Source organism: Musca vetustissima, unplaced genomic scaffold (genome assembly GCF_032173495.1).
Source record: "Musca vetustissima isolate MV318-11 ecotype Yass unplaced genomic scaffold, APGP_CSIRO_Mvet_v1 utg73422, whole genome shotgun sequence".
Taxonomy (NCBI): domain Eukaryota; kingdom Metazoa; phylum Arthropoda; class Insecta; order Diptera; family Muscidae; genus Musca; species Musca vetustissima.
Window position 1 is genome coordinate 45,429 of NW_026878166.1, and position 18,504 is coordinate 63,932.

An 18,504-nucleotide genomic window follows, 5' to 3' on the forward strand; every position below is an offset into this window, starting at 1 on the left:
TTTGGGTACTTGAAAAAAATATTCTTAATAAATCCACGCTTTGTTTGGGTACTTGAAAATATTTTTTAATAAATCCAGGCCTTGTTTGAGCTTTTACGTTTAAGTTTAAATTTAAAAATAATAAATCCAAGATAAATAGTTTTCATATATAATATAGTTGAAAACCAATACTAATATTATGTATTTTTTCCATTACAGGTCACAACCACAAACCTAAAGTACAACAAATCACAAAACACAATGTGCTCAACTAATTAAATTATAAATAAATACAAAAACCACAGACGTAATGGAATTGAGTTGGATTGAAACCTAAGAGAACCTGAAACAACCCCAAATTTTGTGATATATATATTTTCGCTTTAAGTTCGCCTAATTGCTGCAGTTCTTACGTATTTTATTTCCATTACAACTTCAACTACCTCAAACAAATAACAGCAACAGCAAAAACAACAACATATCCCAAAATCAATTTTTACACCAACACAACAACAAAACTATTTCAAAATGGTACATGGAGCTCCAACAAAGAAAAAATCCAATGGTGCCACAACCAATAACAACACAAAAGAATATGAAATGGAACTGGAAGAGACACAACAGCCCGTACCGCCAGATGGCGGTTGGGGTTGGATGGTCGTGTTTGGTTCCTTTATGATACACATTATCAGTAAGTTTGAAATTAGAATAATGTTTATTTTTAATTATTAATTATTGTTATTATTGTTTTGTATTATTTTTATATTTATTATTCGTATACAATTGATTTCCTTAATCTTAATTCTTAGAAAAATAGCGTTTTTTTTTGTATTCGAAATTGAAAAATGAAATCAAAAGTAATGCAAATCAATATTCATATTTTATTGTTGTTGTATACTGTTTTCATTTTTTAATCTGCTAGTTAGCGACATGCCCATAAATCTGTTTACATAAGAAAATAATTTCCATTAAAGATGACAGGTCTTATCGCCTCCTGAAATGGTTGGGATGAAATGTTCCACAAACGTATATATGTATGTTCTTGTGTATGTTTGTATTTGGATTGTGTGTGGTAATTGTAATTATTATTCACGTGTTAGGCAAACATGTGCCGGATTATAGTTATTCGGAAATCAATTTTAATTAATTGTCATATACGATATGATTGAGGAAATGGCTATGCGAAGTCAGGACTTTACAAATGGTCCAGTAAGATATATTCAAATTTAGTAACAAAAAATAAAAAATACTAATCGAATCACGTGAAAAATAAGAAACAAATGGAAAATACCAAGTTTTATATTAAACCTGTAATGAAAGTAGTAAAGTCGGGCTGAGCCGACTATATGATACCCTTCATCACTTTGGGTATATTTTACATATATAATGTTCTTTATCTATGAAATTAAACGAACTTAAATATGTCTTTTGCAACCTATGCTAAATTTCATTTCATTCGGGTAGATTTAGAGACGTTTGCGTACAATGGGACAAATTTATGTAAATCAATTTTAGCACACTTGATTCACACCATTCGGTATGCCGCACTGTTCAAAATTTAATCTCAATCAGACACCCGTTCGAAATATATATGGAAGCTATGTCTGCATATGCACCAATTTCAAAAAGAAGGCAATGTCATTTTAGTCTCAATGTGAGACTAATCGGACAAACATTAGGAGTTTGGTACACCATTTACCTAAAATCGGACGAAAATATATATGTGGAAGCTATAAAAATTTCACTACATTGTACAAAATTTGTGCCAATCGGAAAAAATGGGTCTTTAGTGCACAATTTACATAAAATCGCACGAAAATATATATGTGGAGGCCATATCTAAATCTGAACCGATTTAAACGAAACTTAGCACACATCATTCTAGACTCTTTTGTTCGCCATTTACATAAACTCAATTCAGTACGATATGCCACATTTCGTACAAATCGAATGATATATAGGGTCTTTTGTGCGTCATTTACATAAAATCGGACCAAAATATATATGGGAGCTATATCTAAATCTGAACCAATTTTCACGAAACTTAACACCCATCACTCTAGACTTCTTTCAGTACGCTATGCCAAATTTCGTGCAAATCGAAAGAAATATAGTAGCTTTGGTACACCATTTACACTAAATCGAACGAAAATATATATGGGAGCCATATCTAAATCTGAAACGATTTTCTCGAAACTTAACACACATCATTTGGGAGTCAATTCAGTACGCTATGCCAAATTTCGTGTAAATCGAAACATATATAGGGACTTTGGTCCATCATTTCCATAAAATCGAATAAAAATATATAGGGGAGCTATATATAAATCTGAACCGATGTTCATGCAAATAAATGAGCTATATCAAATTTCATCCAAATCGAATTATAAATGCGACATGTACTTGGTTTACAATTTAATATCAACAGACGGACGGATGGACGGACATGCATAAATCGACTGAGAAACTTATTATATGCATGCATATTCTCAAAGGGAACCATGGGCATATCTCGTTTCCTTTTGCCTATAACAAAAACATGCACAAATACATAATACCCTGTACCTCAGTGAGGTGATGGTTATAAATATCTATTTTTAGTCGATTTTTTTATTAGTCAGTAAAAGTCGTAAATCGATTTTAAGCAGGTTCGACAAAAACGAAAGATCGAAAATTCAACTTTTCAGTCAGAAGGCAAAAATCGAAAAGTCTAAAAATCGACTTTTTGCTCAGCGGCAAAAATCAAAAAGCCTTAAAGTCGGCTTTTGCCCTCGTGTCGGCTTTTGCAAAGACACAAAAATGCTCGGAATAGAAAGATGACATATTTTACAAAATTATCTCTCACTTATACATATAGAATGTGTCCTTCTGGGTTTTTAATATACACATTAAGGGTTTTCATCTCCTGACCATGAGCTCTATTTTGTGTCACAGTGTTATTAATATTGCTTCTCAACAACTAACTTTATGGGCTCCAACTTTTCTTATTATACCCTACATAATTATGTTGTCAGGGTATTATAGTTTTGTGCAGCCCCAAAAGTTTGTAACGCCGCGAAATATTGGTCCTAGACCCACCTTTAACTATACCGATCGTCATATGCCGACTAGCTGAGCCGATCTAGACATGTTTGTCCGTCCGTTTGTCCATTATTGTTTGTAAATTTAGGATGGGTTCTGGCCCCTATTGATTTTGGTAAATATCGATTAATATCACGAAAAATTGCCCAGGCTCGGAATAAAAATCCGCAGAATATTATTGTTCCGTGGTAGTTGTGTAGGGTATCGTATAGTCGGCCCCATCCGGTTTATATTAGATTAGATTTTCACACATATGTGCCAATGTTTATACACCATGCGCCCATACTTTCAAAATCTAAACATCAAATTAAAAATACTTGCAAATTTGTAGAAATTGAATGCGGAAACATATTTTCATATTTCATCATCTACTTTAAAATAATTTGATAATTTACCAAAACTTTTCTATGCATCAAATTCGGTACTTTTTTGGGGCAAAGCCTTATCAGGGGCTAAACCAAATTGATCGATGGTATTTATGCATTGTCTGTTAATTGATTTGCATTTTTTTGATTGACACATTTTTTTTATTTTAACATAAGTCTGCAAACAAAAAAATTGTCTGATGCCATGTTTTGGGATATACCATAATCAAAATGTATGTATGTATATATATTTATGTATGTTCTCGATCCGTAATTTTTCAGACCATGAGTTTCTATGCGAAAAAAATATCAATATGCTAACAATTGAACTTTTTTCTACGATCAACAGTTCAGTTCAATATGCCCACCATAAATTATTTCATTGATAATCACAAGACCCGAAAGAGAGAATGGGTTAAATTGTAGGCCCACCGAGCGAGCGATAATTGACAAACAAGTTCACAACGAATTAACATCATAAAATAAATCAACAACAGCAACAATAACAATAAATTATGCTTATGAACAAACAACAAATATTTACATACATACGATACATATATACAAATGGACGCCAAATATTGAATAAGTGAATGATTTGTTTGATTTTTTCGTCAAATCGCAAAATGTATGTATGAAAAATAGTGCGTTCAATTAGAATGTGGCCACGTGGGGAAGGTATGCCCACCGAAATAAGTAAATATATTTGTTAAGTTTTTTTTTAAGTGTAGTAATAGTAGAGAAAGTTAGGTAATCAGAAATATATTTAACCCGAGCTGTGTTAGCGTGACCATATGGTCACATTCATAAGACGATCAATAAAACATCTAAAAACACCTTTACCCGAGCAGTGCTAGTATGACCATATAGTCACAGCCCAAAAAATGATCCTGTCGATTATCCTGATAAGAAAAGAGGATACAAATCAAATTTTTGGATACGCTGAAAGTTTCGTCCCAAAATTCGAAAAAAATAATTACAGCACTATTCGAGTTAAATGCAATAAATTCTGTCTATAGTAGATCAAAAAAAAAAAAAAAAAAACTGTAGAGGATATACTATTTATAAATGATCTGGGTAGACCTTCATCTCTATATGTATGTAGAATGTAATACTTATTTGGAGGACTCTATATTATAGAAGACTAATGGTTATTCTACATATAGAAATCTGGTAGAACGTCTTTCAGAGTCAAAGCTTGAACACAGTCCCCGTATTAAAGAACTATTTTATTTTCGATTTTTGAAGGTTCTAGTGGCATTTCGAATTCATGTACATTTGAATATCTGTAATGTGCTTTTTTCCTTTTTCAAAATTTTTTAAGAAATTTGGAAGTTCGGTCTTCCAAACTTAACGACCTTTTTACTAGTTTATTAATTATTTTTTTTATGCTTACATCAAATTAATAATAATTGGTGTTATAACAACTTAATTGTTCACGACATTTGTTGTGAAGATTGCAATATTTCCGGCTTTGTTGTCTTGTTTTGTTTTTTCATTTCATTGGAATTATAATCGCCAGCAATTAGTCATAAAAAACTGCATAAAACCCCAACAGACTTGTTTTATGCGGAATTATAATAACGAAGATAAATCAACGAGTTATAATGCAATTGTTTTGATTGATTTTGTAAAATCACACAAAAGAAATTGCTATTTCATTACAATGAACAATGAAAACGCCGATTAGAAAAGTGCATACAAACACATTCCGAATAGATAGACAAATAGGTCATTGTTCTCATAGACCAGCTGTGTCATATTATCATGTTTACGTACAGTGTTTTATTTGTTTCTATAAGTGTTATCAGAAAATTTCTTTCACTAAAAATAATTAATATTTTTTAAAACTTTTTCCAAAATCCAATCATTTTTTATTCAATATTTAATAGACATTTAAGTGCTTAATAAATACAAAATAAAAAAGATTTACAAAAAGATTACAGATTATTTACCTACTTTATATTTCACAAAATATATGTCATGATTTATTTACAACAGTTAATCGCTATCGTAGACGTCTGAAGTCTAATCTAATCTATTATTTTTAAATTTAAACAAATTTTAGTAGGTTAAAAAACAGAATTTGAAACGCCGATACAAAATAGTTTATAAATTTTAATATTGAAATATTTTAAATGGATCAAAATAATGAAAAAAATATTTATTACTGAATTAATATTTCATTATTGAATTAATATTTAATTAATATTTAATTATTGAATTTATTAAAAAAATCGTTATGATGATGAATGCCCTATAAAAATTCCTGAGTTTCAAATTTGTCATAGGTTAAGTTTTTGAGTTATGACCTGATAAATTCTTTGCTGGTAACTCTAAAGTTTTATATCTTTGAATTCAGGTTATTTTTCAGATGACATATCTTTTGTCAATTCAAATAAGGAATATTTTTGTAAAAACATAGCCTTCTTTGAATCCTTGTGCGATTTTTCGTAAAGTTTATCTTGAACAAGACGACATGTTTTGAAATATTCTATACATATAAACAATTTCCATTAGGTAGAATAGTCATAGCATCTATGGAGGACCATTGAAATGGAAACGGACGAAATTAACTGCGTGAAGTACATAGATATTTGAACTAAATTAAAACAACCTAATTCATACTCTATGCAAAATTGTGCCTCAATCGGACCAATATTGGGAGTTTGGTGCACCATATAAATAAAATCGGACTAAACTATAAATGGGAGCTATATCGAAATCTGAACTGATTTTCTCCAATTTCAATAGGGTTGGTTCTTACTTCAAATAGGTGATATGTGCCAAATTTCATCCAAATCGTATCATAAAAGTGACCTGTCCATGTCCCAATCGACTCAGAAAGTGATTCATATTCATACTCTCAAAAGGAACCATGGGTCTATCTCGATTCCTTTTTGCCTGTTACAAGCATATGCACAAATACATAATATCCTGTACCACAGTGTGGTGATGGGTATAAAAACATTCTTAATGTACTTCGAAATATTTCATAGAAACGACAATTTTCGTACTTCGAAATATTCCTTAAAAACCCACGATTATCGTACTTCGAAATATTCACCAAAAGTCCACGCGTATCGTTCTTAGAAACCTTCTTTGGAAACCCACCACCATCGTCCTTAGAAATTGTCTTTAGAAACCCCACGCCCATTGCCTTCGAAATATTATTTGAAAACTCATCGTTCTTTGAAAATTTCTTTAAAAACCCACGTCTTTTGAAAATTTTTTCAAAACCCCACGTCCTTTGAAGAATTCTTTATAAACCCATGTTCATCGTCCTTTGAAAAATTCCTTGAAAGCCACGTTCATCGTCCTTTGAAAAATTGTTTATAAACCCACGTTCATTGTCCTTTAAAAAATTCTGTATAAACCCACTCTTATTGTCCTTTGAACAATTGTTTATAAACCCACGCTCATCGTCCTTTGAAAATTTCTTTATAAACCCATGCTCATCGTCCTTTGAAAACTTCTTTATAAACCCATGACCATCGTCCTTTGAAAAATTCTTTATAAATCCAAGCTTATTATCCTTTGAAAAATTCTTTAAAATTCCCACGCTTATCGTCCTTTGAAAAATTCTTTATAAACCCACGCTCATCGTCCTTCGAAATACTCCTTAAAAACCCACGCTTATCGTTCCTTTCTCAAAATCCACGCTTTTTAATCTTGAATATAATCTTTAAAAATCCTCCTCCTTTCCGCAAAAGTCTATGCGTTTATATTTTGAAAATCTGCAAAAAATAATTCTCTTGAATATTGGAAATAATCCTTAAAAATCCACGGTTATCGTATTTCGAAATATTATCGTCCTTCGAAATATTCTTAAAACACCTACGCCAATAGTACTTCGAAATATTCCTTAAAATTCCGTTCTTAGAAACTTTCTTTGGAAACCTACCCTTATCGTCTTTAGAAATCGTCTATTGAAAAATTGTTTATAAACCCACGCTCATCGTCCTTTGAACAAATATGTATAAACCCACCCACATCGTCGTTTGAAATATTCCTTAAAACCCCACGCTAATCGTCCTTTGAAATACTACTTAAAAACCCACGAATATCGTCCTTCCAAATATTTCTTTAAATCCACGCTTAACGTATGTCGAAATATTCCTTAAAAACCCACGCTTACTGTAAAAAGCCCACACCATTGCCTTTTAAATATTTCTTGAAGCCCACGCCAATCGTCCTTTGAAAAATTCTTAAAAATCAGTGCATATCATACTTCTACATAATCCGTAAACATCCACGAATATTATATTTCCTTCTTAATATAATTTAAAAACCCACGCTTATCGAATTTCGAAATAATTCTCAAAAATCCATGCTTAAGGTTCTACTTCGAAATATTTCTTAAAACACATTTATCGTACTTCGAAATATACCCTAAACCCCCACGTTCATTGTTCTTGAAAATATTCATTAAAACCTCACTTAGAACTGTTAAAAATAATTTTTACATTATATTTATTACAACTTATTCCATTTTAGTTATTAATAAATCATAATTATTATTCAAATTAATTGCAATATTTTCCTTACACTAACAATAACCAATTTCCCATTACAGCTGATGGTATGACATACTCCTTTGGCCTGTTCTATGATGAGTTTCTAATTTATTTCAATGAGGGAAAAGGCTATACAGCATGGATTGTATCCATTATGGTTGGTGTGACATTTGCATCAGGTAATTTATTAAAATAAAAAATTGACTTATAAACATACTAGTGCTATAATTACTCCCACAAATGTAAAGTGCTCGAAAGCTGCAAAATTTAAAGCATACTTTAAGGCTGAAAATTATATTTTGTTTTGTTTTACAGGGCCAATTTCATCTTCATTTGTTAATCGTTATGGTTGTCGAGCGGTGACAATAGCTGGTGCTATACTCACAGCTATTTGCATTATTATTAGTACATATGCACAGGTATGTAATCCTAATAATTTAACTATTTTAAATAATATTATTTTTTGGTATTTCTTTAGAATGTCCTTACCTTAATTATTACCATTGGTTTCGGTACCGGTCTGGGTTTGGGTCTAATTTATTTACCCGCCATTGTCAGTGTTAGTACATATTTTGAGGCGAAACGTTCCTTGGCCACTGGTATTGCAGTATGTGGTTCGGGTTTTGGTACTTTTGTATTTGCTCCTCTAATGGAGACTCTATTGGGTACTTATGGCTGGCGTGGCGCCCTATTAATTGTTGGTGGCATTGTATTGAATTGTATTATATTTGGTGCCATGTTCCGACCATTAGAACCACCACAACCCACAAAAGCCAAAAAGAAGAACATCGATCAACATGCTACACCAGGGGAATTGGAACCATTGAAGGCCAATGTCAAGCAGGCTGATCAATATCTACAGCTGCCAAAAAGCGAAACAAATGGTTTGTGCCGATCCAACAGTGTGGGTCATTCATATAAGAATAAGGTAAGTTGAACATAAAATTCATTTTATAATGATTTCTTTTTTAATATTTATAATTTATTTTACAGTTAAATAGCTCTAATGGTGCTGTCAATCAAAAACTGGAAATTTCTGTAGTTTCAAAATGTGCCAGCAATGAAGATATTATACGCTCGACCATGAGTCAACCGCATTTAGCCCAATTGAAAGAGCAACATCGTGAAAAGTCGGGTAGTGGCACCATGTATAGGCCAGATATTTTGTATCAGGTAAAATTTTAATATTTCGTCGTCTATTTAGAAAGTAATTCAAAAAAGGTATTTTTTTCCAGGGTTCTTTGCTCAACATACCCGAATATGCCAGATCACGACAAGATCTTTCCGGTTCGGGAGTCATTCAACGTTATGGTTCGGTTAAACATTCACAATTGGATTTAAATGAGGAAAAGGTAAGTTGATTTATTGGTGTGTTGTTGTTGTGGCCACCATTGCTCCATTATAATTTTCATTGATATACATCATGAACATTTGATGCATTGCCACCATCATTACGATTGCTCCACTAATTAAAAACAGCAATTTCTCGTGGTCACCAAAAAATCTCAATGCTGTGTAATAAAAATTTTCCAAATATTCCAGGAGAGACATTTCGAAAACTAATTTTGAGTAAGAAAAATATTAATTGAAGTTTCGAATTTGAAGTTTATATCAGTGATGTAGTAGATAGGAGTTTAGGGTACACCAATAGTTGTTCTTAAAAATTATTGAAGTTATCATCGGTTATATCGGTTTAAAATCACAGTTCCTTGGGTAGACGATCGTGAAAAATGCCCATAAAAATTCTACCATTATTTCCTCAGTAGCGCTTTAAAATATATTCTTTAAAATTTTTCTTTTTTTAACGGATCCCCCTTGTTGTCCCAATTATCTGATAAAATATTTTTCACAAATCCCCCTTAAAATTCTAGAAACATACTCTTCAGAAATCCTTTAGTTATTGCCTCTATATTTCATGAAAATATGTCTTAAAAATGTATTGATTAACGTCCTTCGGATTTTCCATTAGAAACCACAATTATCGTCCTTCGAAATATCAAATAAAAACCCAGGTTTTTCGCCCTTGAAAATATTTCATAAACCCAAGCTTATCGCCCTTAAAAATATTCCTAAAAATCCTTGATTATCGTCCCTCAATCATCATCCATGCCTATCATTCTTCAAAATATTTTTTTATTTCCATTAAAATCCATGCTTATGGACCTTTAAATATTCGATTACAATCCATGCTTATTATCCTTCGGAATATTCCTTAAAACCCCATGTTTATCGTCCTTCGAAATATCCCCATTCCTATTGCCTGCTTGTAAAAATATTCTTTTAAAAAAATTTTCGCCTAGATGGTCCTTGAAAAAATATTCCAAGCCTATAAGGTCCTTGAAAAAATATTCCAAGCCTATAAGATCCTTGAAAAAATATTCCAAGCCTATGAGGTCCTTGAAAAAATATTCCAAGCCTATAAGATCCTTGAAAAAATATTCCAAGCCTATAAGGTCCTTGAAAAAATATTCCAAGCCTATAAGATCTTTGAAAAATATTCCAAGTCTATAAGGTCCTTGAAAAAATATTCCAAGCCTAGAAGGTCCTTGAAAAAATATTCCTTTAAAAAATCCACGCCTAGTGGTCCTTGAAAAAATATTCCTTTAAAAAATCCACGCCTAGATGGTCCTTGAAAAAATATTCCTTTAAAAAATCCACGCCTAGATGGTCCTTGGAAAAATATTCCTTTAAAAAATCCACGCCTAGATGGTCCTTGAAAGAATATTCCTTTAAAAACCCACGCCTAGATGGCCCTTGAAAGAATATTCCTTTAAAAACCCACGCCTAGATGGCCCTTGAAAGAATATTCCTTTAAAAACCCACGCCTAGATGGTCCTTGAAAAAATATTCCTTCAAAAAATCCGCGCCAAGATAGTCCTTAAACAAATATTCCTTTAAAAAATCCACGCCTAGATGGTCCTTGAAAAAATATTCCTTTAAAAAGTCCACGCCTAGATGGTCCTTGAAAAAATATTCCTTTAAAAAGTCCACGCCTAGATGGTCCTTGAAAAAATATTCCTTTAAACAATCCATGCCTAGATGGTCCTTGAAAAAATATTCCTTTAAAAAAACCGCCGTTTAAAAAATAATCCTTTAAAACATCCACGCCCAGATGACCTTTGAAAAATATTCCGTTAAAAAAATCCGCCGTTGAAAAAATAATCCTTTAAAACATCCACGTCTAGATGACCGTTGAAAAAAAATCTTTTAAAACATCCACGCCTAGATGACCGTTGAAAAATATTCCTTTAAAAAATCCACACCTAAATGGTCCTTGAAAAAATATTCCTTTAAAACATCCACGCCCAGATGACCGTTGAAAAAATAATCCTTTTAAAAATCCGCCGTTGAAAAAATAATCCTTTAAAACATCCACGCCTAGATGACCGTTGAAAAAATATTCCTTTAAACAATCCACGCCTACTGGCTGCTTGAAAAATATTCCTTTGAAAAAATATACCTTTGAAAAAAATATTTAATATTCTTAATTATAATTCTCTCTTTTTCTTGTTTCTTTTCCAGAAATTGGCAAAATGTTGTGGCATCACATGTTCGAAAGAGACCCGTGACACCCTACGCGAAATGATGAATTTCGGTTTGATGACCGACATAATCTTTGTAATTTTTGCCATATCGAATTTTTGCACCAGTATCGGTTTCAATATGCCCTATGTTTATATTGTCTCCCAAGCCAAAGCGCTCCAGTTGACCGGTGAACAGTCTTCCTATCTAATTGCAGTTATTGGTGTGGCCAATACGATAGGCAGAATTATTTTAGGTTATGTCTCGGATAAGCCATGGGTGAATCGTTTGTGGGTCTATAATGTATGTCTGACCATATGTGGTATTGCTACAGCATTGTGCCCACTGTGCACAGGATTCTATTCGTTGGCATTCTATTGTTCGGTATTCGGTTTCACCATTGGTGCCTATGTCGGTTTGACATCTGTGATTTTGGTCGATTTGTTGGGTTTGGAAAAGCTGACGAATGCCTTTGGTATTTTGTTGTTGTTCCAGGGTGTGGCATCACTGATTGGACCACCAATTGGAGGTGAGTGGAATAAATAATTTTTTAATTATATTTTATATTAATTTTGTTGTTGTTGTTTTTTTACCAGGTTGGATGTATGATATTACCTTCTCCTATGCTCCCGCCTTTATATTGGCCGGTGTTATGATTGCCATCAGTGGTTTGATCATGTTTGTGGTACCTCCCATCCAACGTCGCCAAGCGAGAAAGCAACAGGAATTAAATGCTCAAGAAATTGCTTTAAGTTAGAAAATATTGTAATTATTTTGTTTCTAATTACATATAAATATTATTAATTTAATTAAACTAAAAAAGAGAAACCTATTTTTGTGTAGGTAGATAATTATTAAAATTAGTTGTCATACTTTCTAAAGACTTTGAAAAATACACACACACACAAACTTCCTTAAATAATACATAAATATATATATTAAAAACAATTAAAACAAACTGCTACAGGCATTATTTAGGGAAATAGTTATAAAATAATTATTATAATTAAAAATATATATAAAAAGAAAATTTTACATTTTTCTTGTTATAAAAAATTAGCAAAATATTCTAATTAATAAAATGTTTTTCTTATAAAAAAATATGCAAATAATTTATTCAACAAAAAATATATTCCAAAAAACAAAAACCAAATAATTAATTCCCTAAAAGTCAGTTATTATTACAAAAAAGTCAAGGACTTTTAGTTAGTAAAACAATTGTTTATTTTTTTATATAAAACGTTTATAGCTTTAAGTTTTTATTATGATTATTATTTTTTGTTTTAGTAATTTTTTCATTATTGATATCTATTAAAATATACACAAAATTATATTTTATATAAAGATAAAATATATTTTAATTTGTTTTTAATTCATTTTTTGTTTAAACAATTTATTTACCAAAAAAAATAATATTTTTATTTTTAGTTTATTATTTGATCAACGTCATCGACACCATGCCATTTCCAATTTTGGAGGCGTGGTACCAACATCTGATATAGCTTATATAATAACCATATTTGGAACAGTCGATAGATAATTTTTTTACTGTAAAAAATAAAATTAAAAAAATTAATTATTAAAAATTTTAAATCTTAAACAAAAAATTACTTACATTAGTAGAATTCTTCTGGCCTTGGGCAATGTTGCAGGATCCTCCTTAAACATAATCTCTCGTATACCGTATACCATGCTGCGACAAAGTTCCACATGCGAGCCAATGTGATCAGCAATTGTTATAAAATTTATTTGGAAATCAGTACTGCAAAAAAATATAAATTAGAAATTTTAAATATTCTTTCAGGAAGACAAAAGGTGTATATTTTCTTAAAGGAAAAACTCTGCAATGATCATATATACGTGGGTTTTTGAAAGGAATATTTGTTCAAGGACCATATAGGCGTGGATTTTTTAAAGGAATATCTTTTCCAGGACCATCTAGGCGTGGATTTTTTAAAGGAATATTTTTTTAGGACCATATAGGTGTGGATTTTTTAAAGGAATATTTTTTCCAGGACCATATAGGCGTGGATTTTTTAAAGGAATATTTTTTCAAGGACCATATAGGTGTGGATTTTTTAAAGGAACATTTTTTCAAGGACCATATAGGCGTGGATTTTTTAAAGGAATATTTTTTCAAGGACCATCTAGGCGTGGATTTTTTAAAGGAATATTTTTTCAAGGACCATCTAGGCGTGGATATTTGATAGGAATATTTTTTTAAGGACCATCTAGGCGTGGATTTTTTAAAGGAATATTTGTTCAAGGACTATCTAGGCGTGGATGTTTTAAAGGAATATTTTTCAAGGACCATCTAAGCGTGGTTTTTTTAAGGAATATTTGTTCAAGGACTATCTAGGCGTGGATTTTTTAAAGGAATATTTGTTCAAGGACTATCTAGGCGTGGATTTTTTAAAGGAATATTTGTTCAAGGACTATCTAGGCGTGGAATTTTTAAAGGAATATTTGTTCAAGGACTATCTAGGCGTGGATTTTTTAAAGGAATATTTGTTCAAGGACTATCTAGGCGTGGATTTTTTAAAGGAATATTTGTTCAAGGACTATCTAGGCGTGGATTTTTTAAAGGAATATTTTTTCAAGGACCATCTAGGCGTGGATTTTTTAAAGGAATATTTGTTCAAGGACTATCTAGGCGTGGATTTTTTAAAGGAATATTTGTTCAAGGACTATCTAGGCGTGGTTTTTTTAAAGGAATATTTGTTCAATGACTACCTAGGCGTGGATTTTTTAAAGGAATATTTTTTCAATGACTATCTAGGCGTGGATATTTGATAGGAATATTTTTTTAAGGACCATCTAGGCGTGGATTTTTTAAAGGAATATTTTTTCAATGACTATCTAGGCGTGGATATTTGATAGGAATATTTTTTTAAGGACCATCTAGGCGTGGATTTTTTAAAGGAATATTTTTTCAAGGACCATCTAGGCGTGGATTTTTTAAAGGAATATTTGTTCAAGGACTATCTAGGCGTGGATGTTTTAAAGGAATATTTTTCAAGGACCATCTAAGCGTGGTTTTTTTTAAGGAATATTTGTTCAAGGACTATCTAGGCGTGGATTTTTTAAAGGAATATTTGTTCAAGGACTATCTAGGCGTGGATGTTTTAAAGGAAAATTTTTTCAAGGACTATCTAGGCGTGGATGTTTTAAAGGAATATTTGTTCAAGGACTATCTAGGCGTGCATTTTTTAAAGGAATATTTTTTCAAGGACTATCTAGGCGTGGATTTTTTACTTACTTCTTCAAGACCTCAAGCATTTCCTCATAGTAAGTGATACCATCACTGTAGTACATATTAAAAGTAAACGGTTCGAAAACTTTCAGCACGTGATACACTTTACGTTGGACGAACATCATGAAGGGTTTTCGACCACTCAGCCTGAGAAGTAAATCTCCAATCATAGCTGGAATAATTTGTTTTAGCCAGACCTAAAAGAAACATTTTTTATTAAATACCGATCCTTAAATTCCAATTCCGCCAAATTCCGCCACCACTCACATACCATTATTATATACCAAATACGCGACTCGGTAAACTGAACCCCAGGTATAAGAAAATTCTTCTCCAATACAGCATGTTCGTAGAATTTCAAATCCATGGAAAGTCCCACCGTTTTGGTGTAGGTCAGCGGTACATGTCGTACCATGGAGGTGTGGAAAATTGGAACTTCATCGGGTTTACCTTTGGCATAAATTGCACTGGCTTTCAAAGTATAATAGGCCATGCTCTTAACGGTTATGTCCTGTGGAGAAAAATCTAATATTTGATCAAGTGGCGAATGGATTATTTTCAACATTCCTGTGGCACAGAGAGCAAAGAGGCCCATGATTCCGGCGAAATTGGTTGGAAATCCCGGTTCTGGTTCTTCAACAGAAAAGATGACTGGAATAAAAATAAATATTATAAAAAGTATTTAATCTCAACACTAATAATTCTTACCGATGGATGGCCTATATATGACCACCGGTAATTTATGGCGATATTCATTGACCAAAGACTCGCCCAAATTTTTGGTAAAACAATAGGTATTGGGAAAGCCCATAATTAATCTAAAAAAGAAGAAGTGTTATTTACTTTAGATTTTCAAAAATTCTGAGTGCATTCCTACTTCCTTGTTAGGACATCAAGCATTTCGTACGGCAAATCCTTACGTCGCACCAAATCCAAACAAAATTTCCAATTCATTGGCGCCCGATATAGTTTGGGTTCTACAAATTCCAAATATGGATTACTATAATAGGTCGACACATGCATGAAGACTTCAAGATTTTTTAAAGTTTCGGCAAATCGCAATGCCTCCAAGGTACCACCAACATTCAAATTCACAGCATCCTTAAAGGGTTCATCAAATCGTATGGTTGCAGCACTATGATATATTAACGAAACATTTGACATTCGAGCTATATTTTCCGGAGATATACCCAACATGGGCTGCAAGACATCACCGGGTATGGCAATCACCTTTTCGATAAATTCATTGGGTTTCTCCTTTCGTAGACGGCGGAAAATCTGCAATATTTTGGAAATGATATAATAGTGTTTCGAGGAGTATTTATTCAAGGTTACGAGTGTATATTTTTAAAATTAATACTTTTTAATGAGTGATTTTTTTAAAGGAGTAGTTTTTCAAATAATCGTTAAACTTGGAGCTTCTAAAGAATATTTTTTTAAGGCGTGCATTTTGAGAACCATTATGGAGTGGATTTTTAAAGGAATATTTTTAAGGACCTTTTTTTAAAGGAATATACATACATTATAACCATTTTTCATGATTCAAATACAATGCTGAGATAATCCGCCTTTCACTTACCATTTCCTGTCTCAAATCCTCTAGACGGTCATCGATTCCGCGATTCTTTTTAGGGCGTAGCAATATATAGAGTTTCTTTATATTACACGAACGTAACAATTTTTCAATAAGGGCTTTTCCCACAACACCTGAGGACACACAGAAAAACATTTAATAATTTTTTTTTTATTTAATTAGAAATAATATTTTTATACCCTACACAACTATGTTGTCAGGGTATTATAGCTTTGTGCAGCCCCAAAAGTTTGTAGCGCCGCGAAATATTGGTCCTAGACCCACCTTTAAGTATACCGATCGTCATATCTCGACTAGCTGAGTCGATCTAGACATGTGGGTCCGTCCGCCCGTCCGTCTGTCCATTATAACTTGTAAACGCGATACAGGCCACAGTTGTGGACCAATCTTCACGAAATTTTGCATGTATGATGGGTTCTGGCCAATGAAGACCCCTGTTGTTTTTGATAAAGATCGGTTAATATTTAGGGTATGAAATGGACCAAAAACTTTATGTTTGTCCAATTTTCTGGTCGCTCCAGAGGCCGCAATTATGGCCCGAACATCGCGATTTTTCACATGAAGAAGGGGATCGGGCCAAAGAATAAGCATGCCAGTTTTTATAAAAATCGGTCAATATTTAGCGGGTCAAATGAACCCTGATTTTTGTGTGAAAAATTACAAAATTTGTATTCTATGGCGTATATATTTACTCCTGAAGGACATAGACCCGAGAAGTTGATAGTATATCCAAGAGGAGTGGTTGACCTTTAAATTGATACCAATCATATTGTCGTAGGTACACGGATGCGGGTGTTACACTTAAATATTTACAGGTGCATACGTATTCATATATTATTTAGTACACTTTAGGGCGGATATATAACCTGATCGCTTTGAAATGTTCCATGAGGTTCTAGTTATGGTCGAGGACAACGCCTAAAATGTTAGGTGATGATCAGATAATAATTTTTCGGATGAAGTGGACCGAAATCTTAATTATTTGTACTTTTCGAGTCGAAAGCCGAACATAACAACACAACCTACGGTGAAGGGTATCTGGACAAGTAATTAGAAGGGCTGTACTGATTATTAGTAACATTTTCAGACCTCTAGCCAGTCAAAAGTGTGCAAATATCGCAGAAAGTTAGATTTTCATGGAAGTTGTGTAGGGTATCATATGGTCGACCCCGTCCGACTATACTGCTCCGCTCACTGGTTTAATACTGTTTTCAGTATCTATTTATTATTTTTTTTATATATATTTCGTTATTTTATTTTTTATAAAAAAACACTAACCCGATCCACCGGTAATAAATATTTCACGACCATTATAAAATTCTGGAATCATTTTTACGAGGCGAAATTCCTTTTCCCGTCACGGTGACAACTTGCAACTGGTCTAGTTTTAGTTTTCGGACACTTATTTATACCTTCGTAATTTAAAAAAAAATATGTAGAAAATTGCATTTACTATGTGGAATTGTACAATACAGACTTCTGTTGCAAAATTCACGTAACCAAAATGTAATTGCAATTGTTTAAATAAATAATCGATGAATTAAATTCGGTGTTGTTTAATTAATGCATTGGATAATGAAGTGGAATGAGGGTGTTCTGTCTGAGGCATAGTAAACTACATTTTTTAGGTTTGATTTATTTACAGTGGCCTCAAAAATTATGTTATGAAATTTTATAAACGCTGTTACACAAAATAATCCTTATGTCCTTATGCGTCGATAAGCCTTCGGCACCTATATTAAGGACCTAAAGGGACAAATGTGTTATGGGGCAAGTTTTTAATGTTGATGTAACAGGCCTACACAAGGGAAGATTATAAGTGAGTTATTTATACACTTTCGAGTCGAGCTTAATGATCTAAGTATTACAATGAAAAGGAAATCCAGGAGAAGAACCTACGTACCCATCATTATGCGAGGCGTTTCGCAATTGGTCATCAGGCATATTGGGTCGTAGGTGATCCTAACAGTGATCCTAACTTCAAATTTCAAGATTCTAGCTCTATCGGTTCACTCAAATCCTTATTTGGTGTCATTTTGTACACTTTGGTACAAATTTCCAAAACTTTCTACATATCCCAATCGTATACCCTAACAAATTTCAGGATTCCAGATGTATTGGTTCACCCAAAATTTAAATTGTACAAAATTTAGTACACATTAGGGTCGTATGATGTTCATAACTTGTATTTAT

General features: G+C 32.5%; 2 protein-coding genes across 2 annotated transcripts; one reads left to right on the forward strand and one right to left on the reverse strand.

Annotated features, from left to right (window-relative positions):
* The first annotated feature begins 529 nt into the window (after positions 1-529).
* Positions 530-12,240, forward strand: LOC133322958 (monocarboxylate transporter 12). The gene is made up of 8 exons (XM_061531910.1): positions 530-670; positions 8,002-8,121; positions 8,258-8,361; positions 8,421-8,870; positions 8,936-9,115; positions 9,178-9,294; positions 11,465-11,993; positions 12,061-12,240. Exons 1-8 carry the CDS (start codon positions 580-582, stop codon positions 12,219-12,221), a joined length of 1,752 nt encoding a protein of 583 aa, XP_061387894.1. The 5' UTR covers positions 530-579; the 3' UTR covers positions 12,222-12,240.
* Positions 12,241-14,719: 2,479 nt separating this feature from the next.
* LOC133322959 (putative fatty acyl-CoA reductase CG8306) lies at positions 14,720-17,641 on the reverse strand. The gene is given in 7 exon segments (XM_061531911.1): positions 14,720-14,946; positions 15,009-15,228; positions 15,340-15,368; positions 15,426-15,535; positions 15,595-15,995; positions 16,297-16,424; positions 17,590-17,641. Coding segments are annotated over 7 exon segments (1,167 nt in total).
* Between the last annotated feature and the right edge of the window lie 863 nt (positions 17,642-18,504).